General features: G+C 39.5%; 3 protein-coding genes across 4 annotated transcripts in view; 2 read left to right on the top strand and 1 right to left on the bottom strand.

Annotated features, from left to right (window-relative positions):
- The window catches only part of ric1 (RIC1 homolog, RAB6A GEF complex partner 1), a 33,388-nt gene extending 20,738 nt beyond the window's left edge, over positions 1-12,650 (bottom strand). Inside the window, exons 1-2 of the mRNA XM_022767016.1 lie at positions 12,433-12,650; positions 6,995-7,102 (exon numbers count right to left, since the gene is read on the bottom strand). Coding sequence (XP_022622737.1) covers positions 6,995-7,102; positions 12,433-12,573 — 249 coding nt within the window. The 5' untranslated portion in view covers positions 12,574-12,650. The remainder of the gene's footprint in view (positions 1-6,994; positions 7,103-12,432) is intronic.
- Positions 12,651-13,599: 949 nt separating this feature from the next.
- Positions 13,600-17,190, top strand: exosc2 (exosome component 2). Its single transcript, XM_022767011.1, has 9 exons — positions 13,600-13,734; positions 14,275-14,376; positions 14,498-14,543; positions 14,633-14,722; positions 14,888-14,953; positions 15,050-15,118; positions 15,422-15,598; positions 15,884-16,012; positions 16,807-17,190. The coding sequence occupies exons 1-9, from the start codon at positions 13,619-13,621 to the stop codon at positions 16,885-16,887; spliced, it is 876 nt and encodes a 291-aa protein (XP_022622732.1). The 5' UTR covers positions 13,600-13,618; the 3' UTR covers positions 16,888-17,190.
- A 748-nt stretch (positions 17,191-17,938) lies between these two features.
- Positions 17,939-23,152, top strand: part of abl1 (ABL proto-oncogene 1, non-receptor tyrosine kinase) — a 33,287-nt gene continuing 28,073 nt past the window's right edge. For both annotated transcript variants that reach the window (XM_022767008.1, XM_022767007.1), the window contains exons 1-2: positions 17,939-18,478; positions 19,234-19,601. In XM_022767008.1, coding sequence (XP_022622729.1) covers positions 19,475-19,601 — 127 coding nt within the window. In that variant the 5' untranslated portion in view covers positions 17,939-18,478; positions 19,234-19,474. The remainder of the gene's footprint in view (positions 18,479-19,233; positions 19,602-23,152) is intronic.

Below are 23,152 nucleotides of genomic sequence, written 5' to 3'. Positions count from 1 at the left end.
TTCCTTCTGGCATGTTTAAACAAGCTCCAGACTTCCACACACAGGGGCATGTGGATTTATCTGCGGTGGTTCCCTGAAGCTGAGTGCACTTTTAAACAAAGTGTGATCGCTCACACTATTCACAGACGTTAGTGGAACCCAGTGGCTGTCATTGAAAAACATATTGGGCAGAAAAGCATGCAACATTCCTAACTGAACGAATATCCCATGTGTTTTTGCTGTGGGATAGTAGCTACCAGCATGGACTGCTAACAAGTATAAGTAAGCAAGCATGCAGTGGCAGAGCAAAGATGTGTGATGTGCATCTGTAACTGCAGTCCTACTGAAAATGGTCTGAAAGCCCACAGCTGTCAGGTAGTCTTGGCTTAAGAATGATAAGACAGCTGATACGCCTCATTACCATCAATTTATGTTTCTTCTTCTTCTTTATGTTTCTCAAATTAAATTATATTACAGAAAAAGAAGACCTAGTAGTAATGCATATATTGGATTTGGTTTAGACCAGAAACAAAAAGTCAGAATACAAAAAACTGCAAGTCTTGGTCACTGTAAAAAGTCTTTGGTGAAAACACTTTCCTGAGTGCTGCTGTGTGGGTCTAAAAACAGAGACGGAACATTTTGGCCTCGGATAGATCCCAAAACACACAAGAAGAGCTAAATACTAAAAACTATTTCCCCTGTTTAAAGATTTTCATCCTGTCTTGACTCCTGCCACACAAAAATGTCCATCCCTCTCACTCTTTCAATTGCTTTTACTCTCTCTTGTACTCTGTCTCAGACACACACACTTAGCTAAAGATAGTCCTAGCCACGGTTTAGGAGGGTGATTACGTTAGCCTCAAGGTCTGCAGGGTGTGTGAGCAGCCAAACATCTGGGAAACAGCTGGTAAGGACTACTGCCTGGGTAACGCCGAACTTTATTGTTTTGCAGTCCCGGCTTCTTCAAGTCTGCTCACCGTATAATTAAACTACAATACTAATGAGGGTGAGAAAAGTTATGGGTTCTTGGAGATGGAAAAAAAAAAATGAAGCTAGTACAGACATGTACTTTATATGTCATCCAAACCATGTGTGCGCTTGGACAGAAAAACAACTTAGGTTCTTTTTAACATGTAAAATTGCCGGAGCATTAATGGAGTCAATTGCACATGTGAAACGGGCGTCATCCTGTGAGTGAGAGTGACTGTGCGACAGGGTGAATGGTCTGCTCCACAGAACTAGTGGCACCTCTCCTGCTGGTGTGTGCATGTGCCCAGTGATGACCTTTTTATTTGGTGGTGATTAATATATGTTTACCAAATAAAACCAGGCTCAGGGTCATTGACATCATTAGCAATATTTATACCTTTTTATTGTTCAAAGCAGCTAAAGTAGCGTCATGTAAAGAAGAGAAATATGTCATGATTTGTGGAGTGAATTCATATTAATACGCCACTTGTAATGATCGAAACCAAATTTTGTGGTATCACCCACTTCTAATGGCTGAGCAGAGTAGAAGTGGTTGGGGCTGTGGTAAGTTTGGGGTCAGATTTAGGTAAGGGGAAATATATTGACACAACACTGATTTCAGGCTTAGCTGCTTTACTTCAGTGCAGCTCAGTAGAAGTTACAGGCGAAGAAAATGCAACTCAAATTTAAAAAACAGAACTTCAAGTCACTGGAGTTAGAAGAACAGTTGCTAGTCAGCAGATCTCACAATGACTTGACTTCTACTGAGTGTTATGAGACTGGAGTCAAACTTAACAAAGCATTTCCTGTTTGACAGCAAGTGCAAGTCGTGCAAAGAACCCAAAGAAAGAAAAGTAAAAACACCACACAAGAGAAGGACATTCTCCCAAAGGGCAAATCAAATTTGATGAAATGAAATGATTAAAGTTGAGACAATCGTCAGGGACTAATGATCATGAGGGCATGAAAGCTTCCTTACAGTTAAGGTTGCGGCTCACATTTAGCCAGCAACAATGTTGGTATTGAAGAGGGATTTCTGTTGTAAAAGACACACAGTTTGTGGTTGTGACAGCGGTATTTTGACACATTTTTTTGTCACACAAGCAAAGAGTAACTCCACTCCTACCCGCATGAACTTTTAATAGTTTTCAGAGTCAGAACCAAACTCTGTTTGTGGTACCCGGGTGAGTGAGTGAACAAGTATGCCCTGGTATTTTTGGTATCTCCTGCACCCGCTCCCTGTTGTGTTTGGCTGGGTGGGCCCGGGACTGGGCCTGACTTATTGCTTTCCCAGACGCATTCACAGCATTCACTCATGTGTACTTTGGCACCACTACAAGAGGGAGGGTTGATTGGACTGAGAGAGAGGCAGAGATAGAGGCCAAGAGGTTAACCCACTAATATTTTCTAATAAATGATGCAACCTTCACAACTTCAATCTTCAATCTGCCATTTTTTTGTTGACATGAACTAGCAGTCAAAGCATTTACACGACACCATTAGAGACCTCTGAAAACTGCATTGCCCACTGAAAATTTCCGTCCATTGTTTTTCCAACAGCCTTAATTTCCAGGGCATTCTCTGGACTTTTGAAAACCTTTCTGACCGAGCCACAAATACTGTATATTAATACTCTTTTTTTTTTTTTAAATAATACTTGAATCGAAACATTTATGTCATACTGACGTTGTCCTTTTGCACAAAGAGGCCTGTACGTGTTGCAGCCCCTTTAACAACGTTAACAACATTATTTTCAACAGAATGGCTTCAAGGACAAGTGGTAGTGTTTTGGGACAAACACGTACTGCTGCCTGACACACTGACTTCTAAACAGCATCTTGTGCCCTTGACAGGATTTCCTGCCAGTGTTTACAAAAAATTATCTCGGTTGAGGTTTTTGATGAAATATTTAATGAGCATAACTAAACTGCATTACACTGAACTGCTCAGATACAGGCTTGCAAGAAGTAATGTATAGCCCTGTTTTTTAATTACTTAATATAAAAAACAGCCATACGCTAAATTTCCAAATGTAAATATAAGAAAAACTCTGACCCAGCACATTGTAAGTGTGGAAACAAGAAGTCAAATAATATGGTGTGTTCATGGAGAAGCTGCTAAACCACAGAGCACAAACATTTTTACAATAATATTATGGTCCCACAATATGAAAAGACAGATTATCCCACTAAATCGACACACATGATTATATGAGGAAAACCCAGTATTAGTTATGGTATTAATCATGGCTAATTTATTATTCTCAGACACGTGCTGTATTTTCATACACGATCAGGTTTTACAGACTCTAATAGAGCCGTGTTCATTCAAACTTTCTTAATAACACTTATACAGTCCCGGCAGCTCGCAGAGTCCAAATACAAAACAAAAAGCAAACACAAAGCGGTATACGCTAACGATTCTAATTAATCGATTCTCTTTGTGCGGTTTGTTTTGATGCCGTCTGCTGCTGTTCTGTGTGTTGGCAGTTGTCCTATGTGTTGCAGGTCACATGGCCTTTGGAAGCTGATTGAGTCATCTGCTGACTCGGGCACTTGCCTTGTGTGAGATTACTAAATGAGACACTTCCTCCACACAGTTAACTTGGCTGCTGCTGGGTGCTCAGCATAACAATCATGAGTAATGGTAACAAGAACAGAAAATGTCAGAGGTTGATGTACCATGAAGTTCAGCTGTCCCCAATTTTGCAAAAGGTGGAGTGTCATATTTTTCGGTGCATTACGTCACTACACATCTGGCTCTCATTATCACTGCTCGTCTGTGTCAAAGTGCTCTTTCTGAGATATTCTTTATCAAGGCTTTATCAACGCTGTGCTGCTTCTGTTTCTTATGAACGTTAGAACTAAATGATTGTCATTAAGTTAGCATTTTATGTCAAACAAAGGCATTAGACCACAAGCAACAGCAACCAGCTGAATCAGTGCTTCTATTACTCACATGTAAACATAAGCTTTCTGTTTATTTACATGATGATCCTAAGATAAACCGGCTGATTTCATTACCACGTCTCAGGCTCCTTTGTCTACCTCAACATGTTTGACACAGCAGATGAAGCATCCCCCTGTTCCCTCTCTGAACTCACATTATGTATTCAAGACAGTAGCTCAACACAGGACTCATTACCAGGGATTACATGTGATAAGAGTGATTTATATTCCACCAAGAAAATAATTAATGTGCCATCCTGAAAATAGCATCTCAGTAAATCCAGCCATGATGCACTCTGCTGCCTTGAGGGACACTCTGCTGCCTGTGGGCATCACAACCTGCTGTCTCTCTATGAACACCACCACTGTTTATACACTAATATTATGAGCAAATAGTGCAGCATTTCCTCTTGACCTCAGTGGAGCCTCTGTTATAAAGACTGGACACAACAAGGTCAGTATAGCTGTCAATGGATAGTGGACTTTCACTTTTCAAAGCAATGTAGGTCTGGACACTCTGCTGGAAAAAAAAAGGTGTAAACATTGACAGCTGATTGAAAATGATAATAAGTGGATATTTTACTGCATGCATAAAATCTAGTCATACCCATTACTATCTACATTTCATGTTATAGATTTTCAGGAAAAATAGATATGGTCAGGGAACGGAACTGCAATAGATATGATGATCCAACTGGAGGCTGATAGCGGAGGAGAAATCTGGCTAAACTAACATCACTAAGCTTGTGTGGGCTTACATGCTGGTGAGAACATCATCACTTCATCTTCATGGAAATGAGCATGAATTTTTAAGCTTTGTGGGCTGATAATTTACATATTCTTTTGGTTTTGGCTTCATCTCCAGAGTTTACCCAAGGATGGATTTATAACGACAGGAAGGAAGATCCTGGAGGAGAATTTTCATCATCATTTCAACAGGAAAAAAAAAAAAAAAAGGGGGAAAAAAAAAACTGGCGGTGTGTTCCCTTCCCATCATGTTCAGCATTCGGGTAGATTTCAAGTGATTCACAAAACACACACAAAAAATGAGGCCCTCTCTATCTCCCAAAAGAGCTGAGGTAGCTAGATCCTTTAGATCCTTTTAGTTCCCAACATAAAGCTCACCCACAAGCCTGACCTGTTAAGAATGAGGTCAAGGTTCAAGGGCAAAGGTGATTGACGCCCCACCTCACCACCACTTTGTACACCAAAGAGACTATCTGGCTACTTTGACAGTGCAGTTATAAAACCCAGAACAACAACCGCCTGTTTGAGAGAGAGCTACTGTTTCACTTTGAGTTGATTGACTCACAGTCAGACAGAAAGTACTGGGATCAGCAGAGGACGAATTGTGACACTGATGTAGATAAGAAGCAGAGTGTAACTGAAGCAACTGAGTATTATCATCTTGAAATGTGACAGGCCAGTCTGTTTAGTGACCCTTATTGATTTATCTACAAATTACTGTCATTTGGCAATTTCAGGATGTTCCTGTTGGATCCAATTGGGTTTAACTTTAAGAGCCAACTGTGCACTTTCAGATAGTGCAGTATATGACCAAATTACAACATTTAGAGCTCATATTGTTTTCTAAGTCGCCAATCTGGCAGCTCTAAACCTGGAGCTACTGGTGGCCTTCTGCGAGATGCACACCTGAAGTGATGACAATGCAAGTCAAAGCGTGTCTAGCTTCAGGTATCGCATTCCTTTTGCAGAGTTCCTAACAGTTTCCTGATTGAAGAGAAGTCCGGTCAGTGTACCTAGTGTTTCCGACTAGTCAGATCATATGACCAGCAATTAATTAATAAGATGCCCATGTGACTATGAGACTAGGAATGGAAAGATTATTTACACTGAATCAGTTACAATTCTCTATCATCTTTATCTATTCATTTTTTCTTTTTCTTTACAGTAACTTTACAGCACCTAAAACTTCTAACTTCACATTATCTTCCCACTGCTGCACATCGTACGATCTGTGTGTGACTGAAAGTGAAGTTGTAACACAATGTAGAGAGCTCTGTAGAGAGAGACTGTGTGTCAGTTCTGCTCTCACTGCCACGGGAATACCTTCCTTGTATCTGGAATTTAGCAGAACAGAAATAAATAGGGCAAACTGCTGTTTAGAGACGTGCAGCTACACTTTCATTTCCCTCTTTAAAGCATTTGTCATGCTCGTTCTACTTTTATGCAGTACAGCAACAAGGAAACTGCCGGCGTGCTTTTGTATAGCAGAAGAATCCAGATAAAGTTCTATTGTCAGTGAGTAATTACTGAAGCATCTTCGACCCGCTAACTCCAGAAACTCCACATGCAATAAATCAAAGTGCTAGCAAAATGGTAAGAGGAATGGCTCCTGTTACAAAGAGTGGAAAGAACGAGGTGAGAAAAGAAAAGAGGTGAATAAGAGGTGAGACACATCGGTGGTAGCTCGGTGGTAAGAACCCTCAGATAAGTGCAACACCTGCAACAAGTGAAACAAGGCGGCTTGTTGTGCAGGTGCTCTCATTTCAACTGTGCTAAGTACCGAGACTGGGTTGAGGACTGTATGGATGTGTATAGTTTATATAAACTTTTTTTTCCCACCAACAACATCATACTGTGTGTGGATTACAAAGATGATTGAATTCTTCACTTGAGTCAGATATGGCCACAAGTCGCTTCCAGAAATAATGTGGGTGATCAACAACCCTATTTTAAATTTTAACAATACTGATGGTGCACCACAGTTTAAGCTGCCGCTCCCAAAAATACTCAACTGTCCAGGAACAAATTATCACGGGTGCAATAATTCAAGTAATCATTTTATCCATTATGACTTTGACTGTGTGATTCTGATGTGCTACTCTAATCGACCCTAACTGGCAAAAGAAATTGATAAATGGGCTGCTTGAGGAAGCCCAATATCAAGAATCATTTAACATCAATATTACAATCACATGAAACATAATCATAGTGTTGGTGATGTCTAGTGGCTTTATCATAATATAATACTGAACTATAGTTGATTTGTAACATTTGAGGATAAAATTTCTCAGTGTCAGAACTTCATGTGGTGTGAACAAATATGAGATAAGATGGTAGAGTGGTGCACTTACCGCCACAGCTATCATGGAGTCGTCTGGTTTCCATTCTGCCTTCTGGTAGAAGCCAAACTGGGCCGCCGCCTTTGCAGACTCGATATAGCTGACTATCAAAACACTGGGCTGTGGGAGGGGAACAGGGATATGGGAAAGAAAATGAATACTTTAAATGTCCTGCTGGTCATAGTCATCTAACTGCCACATATGACAACACCAGCAACTTATTGTATATTACCACATGAAGATGAAGCATGCACGCTGTAATGTAAACATTTCAGTTTTACTAAAGCTTGGAGTAGAAAAAAAATGTAGAGGACTTACAAAACTAGCTGCAAATAAAAAAGTGTAAATTCGGTCTTAATGCAGTCTTATTATGATTTTCAAACTGCTCTCATGTATTAAGATGTTTAGCTACATCTTTGTTCATTTAAAATCTTTGTTACACTATAGCTAACAACAAAAAATAATATAAAAGTAATTATTCTTAGACTGAAAATAACACTCTTATTTTGGGGTGCAATGTTCCTTTAATTGGTCACAGCAACACACCACCAATTTTTTTTTTTTTTAAATCTATTGAACCGAATCATTTTTTAAACATGCTGAAAGAGCGGTACTTAAAAGCATGATAACATTTACAGTGATGACTGACATTTGATATTTAACACTAGTGTGCTGGAGGGGGATTTGTTGCCACTCATTTAACTGCTTAAATGAAGGTTCACTGGCAAAGGAACAATACGGATAAAAATTCTGTCGCAAAATAATGTGATTGCTCCGATAGCCACTGATAAACTGCTCATTTTTACTTTGCGAGGCTCATTTATTCTGAAAAAAAATCTTTCAAGAGCATATTCAGGCTACTGTTCATACCATGCAACACGGACAGACAGATGAACAGACTTTGCCTGAGGCTGTTGCCCTTAATTTGCTTCTACCCCTGAATCACTATGGCAGATATTTGTCTGGATCACAGAACAATCATCATCACCAGTTTATTCCCGTCCCCTAATATAACACTGGATTTTAACTATTGTATGCTTGCATCTTCATCTTTATGATCTGCAGTAAAATAAGAAGCAGAGAGTAACTTATGATTTATACTAACGTTCAAAGAGCAAATTGCGACATCAGCAGGTGTTAGAACAGCTGTTGAAGAGGTGCTGTGGTAATGAAGTCAGTTATTGAACACCAGAAAGCTCAACACCTGGCACAGCATAATACTGCTTATTTACAGTGTTGTAAAGTTGTACAGTTTAACTATGCAATGCAATTTTAATACTACAGATTATTACTGAAAATGAGTTAATACCTAATCATAACATAAATATGTCTGCTAATTTGTCTTATTTCCCGGCAAAAAACATTGCTATTGAGACAGGTTAATGTTTTTTTTTAGCTTATGATGCTACCGTTCTGGTGATCTCTTTTTATTCAGTTGATCCTCTTTCTTTTCAGACACAGAAATAGGAAGTAAGGAACTGCAGCATAATAATTTTAAAACTAAATTATTGACAGCTAATTCTGTTTTCAGTGAGACATGTAACAGACCTTGAAATTAAAGAGAAAACCAGGACACTGTTAACCGAATGGTTTCAGTTCGGTAATGAAAGCAGGGAAATAGCTCATGTAATGCCCGCTATGCAACATTAGACCTTGTACCCAGTCACTGTAATGAGAGAGCGGGTTTTAAGTATTCCTAGCCTTCAGTGTTCCTTTCGTAGAATTAAAATTTAATGCCAGAAAAGGAGAAGAGTTAATGTGCTTAATTTTACCATTAATTTGAGGTTCATATCTACATCTGATAAACTGCGGTGTTTCCCCTACAACACCCCAAAGAAACCAAAGAAAAAAAGAAACAAACATTTATGTTATTTACCTGATTTATGTGCACTTATTTGAATTACAATAAAAGCTTTACAACAAGTTTTATAAATTCCTTTAAAACCAAAAATGGACAGACGTCGACTGCAAACGGTCTGAAAGTCAGCGGAAGTGAACAAAACTTACATGTGACATTACTCTCACAGGTTACTTTTTGATTCATTTTAGCAGTGTTGTTTTAGGTTTTAGGAGTGCAGACCTAATCAGAATGTAGGGTGAAATGCTTCAATGGGCAATATACTCTTACATATACACCCTCTGAAGAAATTATAAGATAAAAATAATGTATAAATAATGTTTATTGTTGACTGTAATAATAAAATCTAATAAAAATGTACACCCTCACTGCATTTAAAAAAAGAAAACCTCTTCCACAAAGGTCTCCAGGTAGAAAAATTAATTTAAATAATGGGTGTGTTTATGAATTACATTTTCTTCTCTTCCTCTGCAGCTGTGCTAATAGTTGACTGTGCAAATAGTCCTCTCCTGTCTTCCTTTTCCCTATACCTGGAAAATGCTCACTTTTCCTCCACAATGTATTTCAGTTATTATTATTTTGTACAATTAACCATTCAAAATTCAAAACAACTGCTTGTTGACAGTTATTGAGAATTTTTTGGATCAGTCACTGCAACACAAACACAACTAAATCAAACTTAATCATCATTAACTATAAAGAGTAAAAGAAAAGACTTGACAGGATTCTGTAAAATCATCCATCAATAACTTTGGTTATTGTATTTTCACAAAAGTCACTGCATCACCGAGCTCTGCAGGCCGGTTTAATGCCTACTAATACACAGGCAGACGTGCCAACAGAAAAAAACTGACCCAGAAGGACCTGAGTTTGCATGACAACAAAAAATAAAAAACCAAAATACATTATTCTTACTGAGCTAAAGATGAAACCGTTTGCAGGGTAGAAGGGACTTCAGCTCATGTATTTCCTCTGCATTGCCATTTCTCATGCTTTACCACAATTTCATGCTGTCAGTTGGGGAAACTGAAGAAATCCCAGGGAAGCGTAAAGAATTGCTCACAATCAACTATGTGCAAACCATATGTGCACATACACACACAACAGTGCTAATTTTCAACCAAAGCCAGCTATGGTGCTACTATTGCATAATAGCACTGCCACACCAACACAGTCCATCCCTCTATTCCTAGACATCCTGGGCAGTGCCCCCCTCCCCTCCCATACCATACAGCTGTAGCAGGGTGACAGAACAGAACGGCTACTAGGCTGAGCTACTGTGCTACACGGATTAGTAATAATGCCTTGACTTAACTAGCCGGGCTCAGGCTCCACTGGCCAAGGTTGAGGATAGATGGGATTAAAGAGAATAGACCTGGTTGCAAAATGATAGAGGAGAAATGGTGGATTTACAATCACCTATATTCACCACATTAAGCAGCAGAAAATAGTATCTATGTAGAGTCTATGTCTGCTAGGCTATAATATGAACCACGACAGACACATTACACATATTACTTTCACATTACAAAAATATGTGATTTTTATAAAATACTTTATTATGACAGCTTTACTCAGCTTCAACAGTAATATAAACTGTGTCACAACAGCATTTAGAATAAGTAGAGGACAGTATTGATTGCATTTCATGACAATGCAATAACCCATTACCTACACTATATCTAATTTAATGTCACAGTGCTGCTACTGTATTTATATATTGTTAAATTTTCAATATGTTTGCATTATGTATGCATTTAAATATATTTAGGAAATACAGAACTTGAGAAAATTGAGCAAACAAATGCCTCTACTGTATCCCTGTGTGTAGAGTTGGAATGGATAGTGAACTGAAAAGACACAATGGATAGAACAGATGTGAACGGTGCATGACAGGAGGAAGAGGCAGTTCCAATTGACATTCCTGAGATGACCCTTATCCTGGATGCTTTATTGATACTCACAGGCAGGTAGAGTTCTTAAGAAAGAGGGGAAGCAAAACATGGTCACATCCTGTGTGGGCCTCAGGAAATGAGTGACCCTGATCCATTGTTACTCCACTGTAGCTACCACCATCTTGCACATCACCTCAAACCTCGGGTGAGTTGACAGTTTGATAGTACTAACTAAAACAAGTCAAAATTGACATCATTTTCTGAACTGAATTGCTCAGCACCATGTTTTAAAGTCTTTGCATTTGCAGTCACTATAGACTATTTTTTAAAGTTTGCATCAATTTGGCAATGATTTATTTCATTGTTCTGGAAAATATTGATAAACCACTGGCTTACAGTATTTCCATTAACCTCTGTAAATTTACTCCCATGTCTCACCTTAAAAGTCACATCACTGGTCACAATGATTCTGGCCGGCTGGTACAAATGAAAGGTTTATGGCATTATGACGTAACATCATAGTTCCCTTGGCTCTAGACCAGCAAGTGCAGGGCCTGTAACGGAATCAATTTAGCCAGCCGTTTTGGATGTGATGGTGCTTGAAAGAGCTCACGATTTGGTCAAGGAACTGGTTTAAACACAGGACCCTTTTTGTGAAAAAGGCATATCAATTAAATTGATATCAATTGACTCAAGAATTCCAAGAAGGCTGAGACAAAACTCATCATGTTGTTGAAAAGACTGTCTTAAAAAAAAAAAAAAAAAAAAGAGTATGTCAACATTGGCCTTCAACTACACAGACGTCTTTTTGAGAAAAGCAACTTTATTTCTGAGTTACTGTGAAATTTTCCTCTCGTCTTATGCTGCTGTGGTGGAAAGAATGAAAATAAAAGGGATCAAATGTGCTGGCTTGATTGTTTTCATTAATCATTTAACTCTGGCAGCCTGTTGAGCTGCTGCCTGACAGAACATACCACAGCATGCACTCAGTGAGTATTTGTTTTAAACCCCATTGGAAATCCCATGCTGATAATAACTTAAACTTTGAACTTGATGAGCCGTTTGTAGCAGTGTGATAAAAATAGGAAATTGCACCTCAAGTACTGAATGTACCCGAGAAAAGCAACCTGTCTGCATTCCCCCCGGGGGAGGTGTGAGCTGCCCTCTGCCTGACATGAAGCATTCATCAGGTGAACTTCAATTCCTGTGGCTACAAAGATGAAAAGCCACCAATGCCTTGTCATGAATGAGAGAGTGAATGAGCGGAACTCCATTCAGATACAATGTAGTGATTAACTGTTCTGCTCTGTCTTTGTGAAAGGCACACGTATACGGATACACACAAACTGTTATGATGCGTAACAATGTCACCTGTCATCTATGCGATAGGTGTGTATGTGGCAGCGTTTGCCAACACATCAGGGTAAATACCTCAGTAACGACACCATTTTGCTCTCCATTTTTATCAACTATCCTTTTAATAAACATGAAAGGCAGTCAGCCAGATTGCCACGCAGTAATGCTACGCATCTGAAAATAAAATAATGGCGGTTGTAGTGTGTGAAGCAGGTTTAATGCACCATGCTCACCTTTGCCTAGCATTAAACAAAATGAAAGCAGCGCTACACGCATTGTTTTTGACTGTGCAGCTGAGTTCGTGAGCATGACTGAAGTGAAGCTGCAGCCGGTTGACTTACCCGACTAAACCATACGCTCAGCTGCGTCTCTGACAGCACGGCGAAGTAAAACCTCTGGGAGCTGGGCTGGATGTGGAATGGCTCCTCTTCGCTCCTCAGCGGACATAGCAGCCTCCGGGGCCAGCCGGTTAGAAAATACATGACGGCAAACTCTCTGCGCCTCGGCACTGCAAACAGTGTCGCAATGCCAGATCGTCGGTGCCCCTTATTCCTCCTAATGTATTTTTAATCCAAGTGACTCATGAGGCCTCTATCTGTGAAAATAACAAAACTTTAAATAAGTATAGGCAGTTCACCGTTTACCCTGGTCAGGCTATCAATCCATAGATGCCATACAGAAATTTCCAAGCAGCCGACGGAGCTATACAGCTAGCCCCGGGCTAGCACCGAATTTCCAACTTGAAGCTAATGAGCTGTCCAAGGCAACGACAGTGTAACCGAAAACAAAAGCAACCAGGCCCGTGGTGACACCATATAGCACCAAAAAGCGTGCTGCGGATGGCAGATGGGTCGACTAACTTTCTCTCCCGCTGCCGTATCAATCCTTACGGTGTCTGCACCAGCGATGTTTAATAACAGCAAAGCGTCCAGTTTTTACTCCTCTGTATCTCACAGTCGCCATCTTTACAAGAGTCTGCGAGACTCTAAGCTCATTGGCTACAATGAAGAAGTTTGCGTCGTGTTGACATCTGACGTCATTTCACCGTTATGCGAAACCACGGTTGCGTCGACGCCAACGTGGCTCGTCACTGACATCTGGTGGTGTAAGAATAAAATGTCTTCAAACCCTGCAAGAAAGACACATTTTCACCAGCACATTACAGCAGAACAATAAATACAAACTGACAAAATGTTACTGAACTAGTCATGCTCCAATCTATCTTCCACGTTTGTAAACAAATTTGGTACAACAACATCACCACTGTATTTACAAGAACACGACAAAATGATTTTTGCTGTCTATGTGTTGTTTATTTCCTAGCTTAGCGAGCTGTCTGATTTATGCTTAATCATATCTTCTATTCTTCCGTGTTGATGGCGTTATCAGGCAGTGTTTAAAGTACCGGTAACGTTAGGTAGGAAAAAACATTGAGGCTCCTGTTTCAATAGGTGGCGGTAGAACACGTGTAGCTGTTTGTCAACTGCCAGAGAGGGAAGTAGGAGAAGAAGAAGAACAAACGTAAGCATGGCTGCTGACATGAGATTACCAACTATTCGAAAACCAGTGTCAATTTCTGCTTTCGATCGAAAAGATCTGGTCGTCCCCGGCGATGTTATCACTTCAGACACTGGTTTCATGAGGTAGGTACCGGTTGGTTTACCGGTGATTGATCGGTAGCTTGTTTTGTCTACGGTTGCCACATGATGTCCCCCTTGAAGGAAATCAAACTGAATAGCTTGCTGATCTTTGGTATCTTGCTTGTAAAGACAAGAAAGTTAGTCTTAGATTGACAGCAAATAAAAGTATTCATACACAGCTAAAACCTACTGTCTGCACCGCCTTGATCTCTTTAAAACTCGTGCTCCTTCCATAATAACACTGCTTTAGCTGGTGACGAGTTTGTGAAAGATTTAAAACATAGGCCTATACTCAGCCTGTCTGGTGTGCCATCTATAATGAGTAGGGTAAATCCTCCATTTTCAGGCTGATTTACAAATTCTGAAGTTAAATGGTGATTATGGACACTTAACAGGAACAAAATCATAATTTGATCCTTTAAAACAGGGGCTGTGTTGTCTATGAGCACCATCTGGAGGTCATTGTTAACCCAGCTTATTCTTTAAAACAATCGTGTTTGGCTGCATCACTCATTAACAGTGCTATACACCATTTATCCCCAGGGGTCATGGTACCTATGTTGATGAAGACAAGCTGACGGCTTCAGTCGCTGGAGAGGTGCAGAGAGTAGACAAGCTGATCTGTGTCAGACCACTTAAGACCAGGTAAGTGTTTCAATTGAGGTAAAAAAAAAACTGATGTGTGCTCGGATTTTAATAGGTTTACTTACTGCTGCTTTTGTGAATTGATGTAATTGTTTTTCTGTTGTATTTTATTGACTTGCAGATTCAATGGTGAGGTTGGAGATGTGGTGGTCGGAAGAATTACAGAGGTAAGGTGCTTCTCCATGTCACTTCTTCTGTGTGGTGGTAGACATTTCTGACATGATATTTTGGTCAGTAAGACTTTTTTAATGTTCAGGTACAACAGAAACGGTGGAAGGTGGAGACCAACTCCCGGCTGGACTCTGTCCTCTTGCTGTCTTCCGTCAATCTGCCTGGAGGAGAGCTGGTGAGATGCTAGAAAATGTGATTCACTTCTAGAAGTGGTCCGTGTATTACATTGTTAGCTGAACTAACATTATTCGGAAGGATACCGGAATTGGTTTGGGCAGGAAGATATTAAAAGCCAACTTTTAGTTATTGTTCAAATATTTTATTTGATTTTGTCTTTTAGAGGAGAAGATCAGCAGAAGATGAGCTCACCATGAGAGAATACCTTCAGGAGGGCGATCTCATCAGTGTAACTAATCATTTTTTTTATGATCTTTCAAAAGCTGATCAATCTTCTTTTTCTTTTATCCATAATGTCTTTGGTGTGTTTCTCCTGTGCTTTTAGGCAGAGGTGCAGTCTGTCTTCTCTGATGGAGCCCTGTCGCTTCACACCCGTAGTTTAAAGTATGGAAAGGTAAGTTATGCCAGTGTACACAGTGACATGTGCGTATCTACCCAGATTGTGGATTAGTCTAAAACTCTTTCACTGTTTTTGGTTCAGTAACCAACTTATACATAATTGTGAACATCACAACAAATCACATACCTATAACCTAGAAATGATTATCTTGGCGATTACACTTTGTTTAAATACGTAATGTGGATTGTAAAACTGTATTATTAAAAGAAAATACTGTAAATCAGTAGTTATTCTTATTGTTTTAGAGACAGTCTTCATATTACCTGATATCCTTTCTGTATTTTCTCTGACCATTAGTTGGGTCAAGGAGTGCTGGTACAGCTTTCCCCTTCTCTGATCAAGAGGCAGAAAACACATTTCCACAACCTGCCGTGTGGTGCATCCATCATCCTCGGGAATAATGGTTTTGTGTGGTTGTATCCCACACCGGGTCAACAGGAGGAGGAGGCTGGAGGCTTCTACACCAGTTTGGAGGTGTGTACAGGATGCACAAAGAACAATATTTTATCTTTATACTATGAAGCTAATTGTGAACTAGTTTGGAGGTGGGAACAGTGGGAAAATTAACTTTATTGATATCCACAGTTTGTTTGAGAAATGTATCTGGTCTTGTTTGAATATCTTTCAGTACTGTATGTAAGTGAACTGTAAAGATGCAGCACTTGGTTTGTATTAATTTGAATTTACTGTGTCTATATTTCTATTTTTGTGTACATTCTGATCATTTTTTTTGTGCATCTCTTGTCTCTGTCCTTTCAGCCTGTTAACCTGTCAGACCGAGAGGTGATTTCCCGTTTGAGAAACTGTCTGCTGGCACTGGCTGCACACAAGGTCCTTTTGTATGACACCAGTGTTCTTTATTGCTATGAATCTTCACTTCAACATCAGGTAAGAAGCACTGTAATGACAATCAGTAAAGCCAGTATGCAATTGTTTTTGAATTGCACCTGCCATCTCACAAATGTAAAGCAAAAGCAATGAAAAGATACTGCAATAAAAAAGTTGACATGTCTATGATGTATTGTGCCATCTTGTGGCCATATTGGAAACCCACAGCTCCTGGGTAACACTCGAGGTAAACAATTGATTGCAGTTCTCAACTTTGACTCTGCTGTTGTAACATTGTGGAACAGACATGGTTTATTTTATTTATCTTTGGGGTGGGGAACTGATGACTTAATCGCTAATGCTTCTCATAAATGTTGCGCTTATGTAATATAACAGCATATCAGCTCATCTCCTATTAGCATGTTGTTGTTAACACATTGCACAGGCAATACTTGATTAGTTATCAATGTAGATATTAATTTGCAATGGTTTCTTGGTTGCTAATTACAGTACCTAACCAAAACTAACCTGTTGTATGAGTTACTGAGCAGTCGCCTCTGAAGCTGCAACTCATAGTAGTAGACATTATTGCTGTGTTTCTTGTTCCTTGTTTGTCCCAGTAACAAAAACCAAAAACAACAAAAATGTTTACTGGTATTACTAAGAGGATTGAGGGGAAATACTGCATTCACAAAGTGTAAGAATAAATGCGCATTATGCATAATTTTTTATTACATTTTGTCAGTGTAACAATGTAAATATTGTACATCAGAATCCATAAGATTTGGTAGTTTAAATAACCAATTTATTTCAGTGCAGCTGATCTACTATTCTACACCTTACACTCTCTGCAGGTCAAGGACATCTTGAAACCAGAGGTGATGGAGGAGATTGTAATGTTGACGCAACAGAAGCTGTTTGAACAGGAAGGTTAGACAACACAAATCCAAACTGACCCTGTCCCAAAATCATGCCGAGTATCTATGTCAAGGACGGACCACCTACCTAAAGACTCAACTGGCTTTTTTCCACAGAATCCTCCCTATTGTGACAGCCTGATGGGTAGTTCAGGTCTTGTCAGAAAAACTGCTGATCATTGTTTGACTGCTAATCATAAGTATGAGTAACTTTCAAAATACTGCAGAAATCACTTGAGCAGCTCTTCTTAAGTTTTACAGAGGTATAGTGGAACACTTTTGATACTGTGGGAGGTTATACAAAAACTGTTGTATGCAATAAATTTTCTATGATTTTCAGTACTCAGTGTGGTATGTTTTGTTGAATAGTGAAGACACAAGATTCAAGAGAAGCAGTAAGAAAGGAGATGCACGTCAGGATAATTCAAACTACACAATGGGTTTTAGTTCAAGTATTTTATGCAAACTTTCCCCATTAGCAATAACAAGAAGTGTACAGAAGTGTAGCAGGCTCTCTGCTCTCATTGATTCGGTAGAAGCATAAATTTATGCGCACTTTCAAAATGTTTATATACAAAAGACAGCACTAACTTATTACTATTGAACTGGATAAAGTAAGCTAAACAAACACAGCTGATATATCACTTTTAAATTATTGGCCTATACTGGTATTAGTAGAAAAACATCATATGTACTTTACAGTGTCATCATTACATATATGTTTGGGCAAAGCAGAAAAAAAAATCTTAAGCTTTCATTTCTTTAGAAGACAACATTATCTTGTAAATAACACAGCTTAGACAAAATCCACTGTAATTAAGAAGAGAGTAAAGATGATTCTTTAAAAAAAAAAAGTAACAAAGCAAGGTTTGGTGTGTGTACTTTCACATTGTCTTTGAATGCTGTCTGTCTCAGTGGAGTTGTAGAATTATTACTCTTTCCTCTTGCTCTCCCAGCATAATAGAACCTCTGCTCTGATCCCATGTACTAGCCCACGCACGCACGTGACGTCACACGTTGCCCCACCCACATATTTCTGTAAACCACCTTGCGTATGAAGTATGGCGGCCCCAGCCACACAACTACTACTCGGCCAAAGTTTATTGCTCAGATTTTCACGTGAGAGCGATGAATAAGTACAGAGACCGAGGAGTCGGTAACGAAGAGCTCGGCGACTGTAAACAGAGGAAAGGACTTGCAGGAAGAGTCGTCGGTCTCTCGCCGGCTGAGTTTCCTCGATTTCTCTTCGCCTCCTTGATAGAAGTGCCTTTAGTCCGGGTACCACAGGGGAAGAAGCTCCGAAAGACGGGAAGAGTGGACACGGAAGTTTGAAACAAACTGATTTATGTGGCTTTGGAAAGCACAGTTGCAAAAGTATTGAATTGAGGTGGCCAGAAATGTTTTTGTGAGGCATTAAAGTGCACTTGTCCGACTTTTATTACCAGCGTGTTCACAGCGACCCAGCAAGAGCCAACTGTTGACTGCTCGATGTGCATTTAAGGGTCTGGCGCTGCTTACCACCAGCTAACGTTAGTTAGCCTCCATGGCTACCTTCAACACTAGCTTGAGGTCGCCAGCTAACCATCAATATAAATGTTTCCTTGGACATGTAAGTTTCTGTTCACACTTATCTTTACTCCATAAGTTTGTGACTACGATACAAGTTTGTGAAATGTTGTCTAAAAGCTGCCATTTTTTATTTAAGTGCTTATTACTCATGAATTGATGTTTTTGACATCGCTTTTGTAATAAAAAGTTGCCCAAGAACAATGGGGTTAATGATAACAATAATTAACGCTCTGCTGCTTTTCAGTGACCTTCCTTTGTATGTCCTCCATGTAATAGTTTTTGCATCAGCCACTTTGTTGTTGTTCCCTATTAGCACTGAACGTATTGGGAGTTATGCGTGCAACCTGCAGCACACTGAGGTTCAACAACGTTAGCTTGTCATTTCAAGAGCTTGATTGACGTTATAAAGAGGACATTCAGAGGACATGCATCCTAGATGCAAGAGAGGGAAATGGGGCTGTATACACTAGGAAACACATTTATGGTGTAATGGTGTATAATACAGATGTACTGACAACATAGGCTAGTTGAAGTAGGACAAGTAAGAGCCAGTTTAGGTTAGTTATTTGACACGTAAACATCTGATTAATTTGCTTGGAATAGTTGTAATGTTTATTTCAACATGCACATGTTTAAGTCACCTCTGATTCACTGTGAGAGTGTTGTTTGCAGTTTAAAAATGTCAGAATCACCTGTACTGTTTTTAAAGTTTTCAAATGCATTTATTCTGTTTGAAAGTATCGTATCGCTCTTAATGAGATCATCATTGAGTCATAATTGTTTTTTTTTCTTTAGATTCCTGTGAAATGCCTTTTTTTGACCTCTGATGCACTCAGGCTCCATTAATGCATGATAAACAGAGACATACTGGAGTAATACGGATCTGCATAGGTGACTTGCATCACCCATACTCCAGGAGAGGACAGACGGAGTCAGGGAAAGGGGCTCCCCTCCCTGCCTGGGGGGCCAACGGTTGGACGGTGAGCAACTGAGTCCAGCTTGGAGAGTCCCGGCTGCGGCCTGGCACCCTGCCCTTATGGGGCAGCAGCCGGGGAAGTTTGTCGGGGACCAGAGGAGACCCAGTCTGCCAGCCTTTATAAAGGGTGGGAAGAGAGAGTCATCACGCCATGGGACCCAGCCCTGCAACGTTTTTGCTGTGCACGGTAAGAACAAACATTGACACACTGCAGTCAGTTTGATTAGTTGTATAGGTTTTTTTAATTAGATTGTGAGGGATTAGCATTTCATATTTTTGAGTATCATGCGCCCCCCACTGACCTAGGATCAAATACCAATGTATCTTTTTGACTTGTTTCCCTTAGTCTGTATGTCACTTTACTTTTCAATGAAGTAAATCACATAATGTAGACTGGAGTGACCGTCAAATTGATAAGGAAAAAGTTGATCGTGGCAAAGTTGAGTAAGAACAATGATTCAAAATGCGGAAGATGTTACCATGCAAACATAAAAATTGTAAGAGTGTACAGACAGTATCAAAACAACTGTAGTTGCATCATCGGGAATGCAGCTTGCTGGCAGAATAACAGACTTGCGATTGCACAACCTGGAGAAGAGAAAATGTTCACTTTAAAGCATGCGATAATACATTTTAATAGTTTATAATTCAACCTACCATGTGTTGATAACACAAGCATCTTGAAGATCCATTCCATGCTGTCAAACTTGACACAGGTTGACCCTAGAGATGGTTTGAGGAATCAGTATCTATGATTGGTCACTTGCTTGGTTTTTGTCGTGATTGGTCGTCTGTCACTTGACCAATAGAAAGTGTGATTCCTTTTTGTTTATGTTAAACAACAACTCATGACTTACTGTTGCTTGCAAGGAAGACTTTAATCAGACATATAATGTGCAATTGACTGCAACCACTGTGGTGTTATATTGATTCACTTGGTATCTTTGGCATAGTAAACTGATTAACAACTGAGTTACTCTCAGTGATGCATGACACAGTGATGCAACAGTGAGCTTCAGTTCACACTCTGTTGCTGTGCTCTTTACTGGTACATCCACTGTAATGTTGTACAAAATATTTTCAACTGACTAACACCCTGACAGGGTGACTTACTAGTTTCTGGTACCAGCTAAAAGTAACTAACTTCATAAAGCCTGTTAAATCTAAGCAAAGTCAATAGAAGTAACTTTTGTGTGAATTTTGTTGCCTGCTGATTACACTTAATTAGGGCTGCACAATTAATCGAAATATAATCGAAACATTATCAGTGACAATGAAATTTTTTTTTTTTGCATATTGTGCAGCCCTACTTAATTCTTGTGTTTATCTGGAAATTAGTTTACTATATAAACGGGTGGTTTTTGATATAAAGTGATTTGAATTATATACTGGTTTTGATATTAATGCATGCACATTTGCTTGGGCTTTTGATCCTGTGGTTGGAGATTTCCTAGTCTTTTGCTTGTCACATAGAAATGAACAGCAGCAACTGGGACTCATAAAAAACATTTGAGACCACAACACCACATTTAAACATTCTTGATAATTCCAGTGCAAAGTTCTTAGTGTATTTTTGACATTTGATGCTTCTGTCAGACTTGTCTTGTTGTTCCATAATACAGATACGTCTTGGGAGACTGTTACATTAGGGTGCTCATCTCTACCAGGAAAACATGTATGAACAGAATACAACTTAGTAAGATCACAAGCCTGGTGAGTCTTGTGGAGAAAGGTGCACTGAGGCTTTACACCATGAAGCTGTGTACTGTGTGGCCACTATGACTGATGATCTAGACAGAGAAAGATGAGGGACAGCTTTGAGCATAGGGTACAAAGCAAAAGATTAGTCTTTCCCACTTCTTACCCCTATTCTTACTAAGCCTACCTGGACTGAAGAACAGATGGAGAAGAAATCAGAAACATTCATTAAAGAACCTCCACATCTGTGGTGTGCTTCTGTAGTGTGTGGCGGAGCTCAACAGTGCCTCCCCCTGTGTTTGTACAGGATGGTGTGTGGTGTGGTACTACAGAGTGCTATAAGATATCCTGGATTTGGCAGAAAACATACAGGCTGTATGCAAAATCGTTCACCATTGACTGTATAGGCCATTATATAGTCTGTTTGGCATTTTGAAGAGTCTGAATGTCTAGTGAAAATTATTGTACCCTACAAAGTGGATTCAAATAATCCACCAAAGCAAAGACAAAAGAAGCGGTCTAGTGGTCTTAGTGGATCACTGTGTTGCACTGAATCAAGGAAGCATTAAAGTGCTCTTGAAAATGAAAAACTGATCACAGTGAAGAAAAGAAAACATTATTCACTCCCTCTTAGGCAGCAAGGAGAGGAAATGTATTAAAAGCCTTTATTTAGTTGGGTATATTGATTAAAACGCTTACCGGTTTTGACCTCATTCAGCAGGTTATTGTCTGACGGATTCTTCAATAACTTCTATTCATGCAGTGTTGAAACATTTACAGGGACAAGTGAAACAAAACATACATATGATATTGATATGTGGCCATAGGTATTATCAACCATTCCTTTCCTCCATTCGGTTGCAAATATCTGTAAACCATCTTGTGGCTGATGGTAGGGGCACACCTATAAGACAGGATGGTTTCGGGGAGACCATTTGGTAGTTAATTGAGAAGGATGAAATGACATGGAGAAAAGGCAAGTTTAGGTGACTGCCAGATGAAAGGAAAACTGAAATTAATAGTAAATGAGTGAATAATTTCAGATACTATTCTCACTTCATCCTCACTGCACTCCTCAGGGAGCCTCTTTTGCCTCAGGGCAAGGGCTGGCATTCTACCTTTATATGCTTTGCAAATCAGTGACCCACTATCCAGTGTGTGGTGTTGGAGATAGATGTCTTACCTGGTGATATTTCTCTCTTGGCTTGTGTATCTTGAAGTCCATGACCACATGAAGCAGTGTGTCTGTTTCCTGGTTAGAACCGTTTGTTCCTTTGAGTCACCCATTGAATAGCATTTTTAAAGCATGGCAGTGCACAGAAAGCTGACTTTTGTAGCTTCAAACATGACCTTTAGAAACCAGCGGTGACATCATTGTGTATTTCACTTCTTGTTTTTATAGTCAGTGGTTTGTTATTTACTAGGTTTGGCTTATGACAATGCCTTTGTGGTGGTCCCTTAATTTATGGTCCAGAATAGTACAACACACAATATAACCAAGATACAAGGAGGATTGTTTTCTAGCATAAATCACAATAAAGAAGTTGATAGAAATGTCTTTTTCATTTATGCATATAAACAACTAATAGAATTTGAACTGCTTCTGTTTGGATGCTTAATAATGTAATTAATACTCAGTTTAGGGCTAGGACAATGAAAAACAAAATTTAGATTATAAAATTCCACTTCAAGACATCAGTGGAAAGAATTTGTGCGGTAAACACAAAATATATTTATTAATGCAAAACAAAATTTCAGTTAGAATTGCTTCAGTTTAGACAAAAATGATCAGTAGAAAGTTAAAGCTGAACTTTTTTAGCCTTTTGAAATGATCGCTTGCCATTGAAACGGATGCATGCCATGCATCCAGCTAAACTGATAAGTTTACCAAATGTGTCTGTAGGGCTGTGATTGCCTTGGCAGGAGTACTTTCCACTGACTCTAAGTCTTGCATAACGCAGAGGGGGACAGGACAGGGAAGGTCAGAAAAACAGAATGAAAGCCTTTGCCGGTAAATGGATCGAATTTGGCAAAGGGTCA

The sequence above is a fragment of the Seriola dumerili genome, unplaced genomic scaffold (genome assembly GCF_002260705.1).
Source record: "Seriola dumerili isolate Sdu_G_001 unplaced genomic scaffold, Sdu_1.0 BDQW01001092.1, whole genome shotgun sequence".
Taxonomy (NCBI): domain Eukaryota; kingdom Metazoa; phylum Chordata; class Actinopteri; order Carangiformes; family Carangidae; genus Seriola; species Seriola dumerili.
This window is presented reverse-complemented; position numbering and strand designations above follow the sequence as displayed.

Excerpts from the sequence above, each read along its gene's own strand:
- exosc2 (XM_022767011.1), top strand. The coding sequence starts at position 13,619 with ATGGCTGCTGACATGAGATTACCAACTATTCGAAAACCAGTGTCAATT. Across the intron at positions 14,544-14,632 it reads TGGTCGGAAGAATTACAGAG|GTACAACAGAAACGGTGGAA; the intron begins GTAAGGTGCTTC and ends TTTAATGTTCAG. Across the intron at positions 14,954-15,049 it reads AGGAGGGCGATCTCATCAGT|GCAGAGGTGCAGTCTGTCTT; the intron begins GTAACTAATCAT and ends CTGTGCTTTTAG.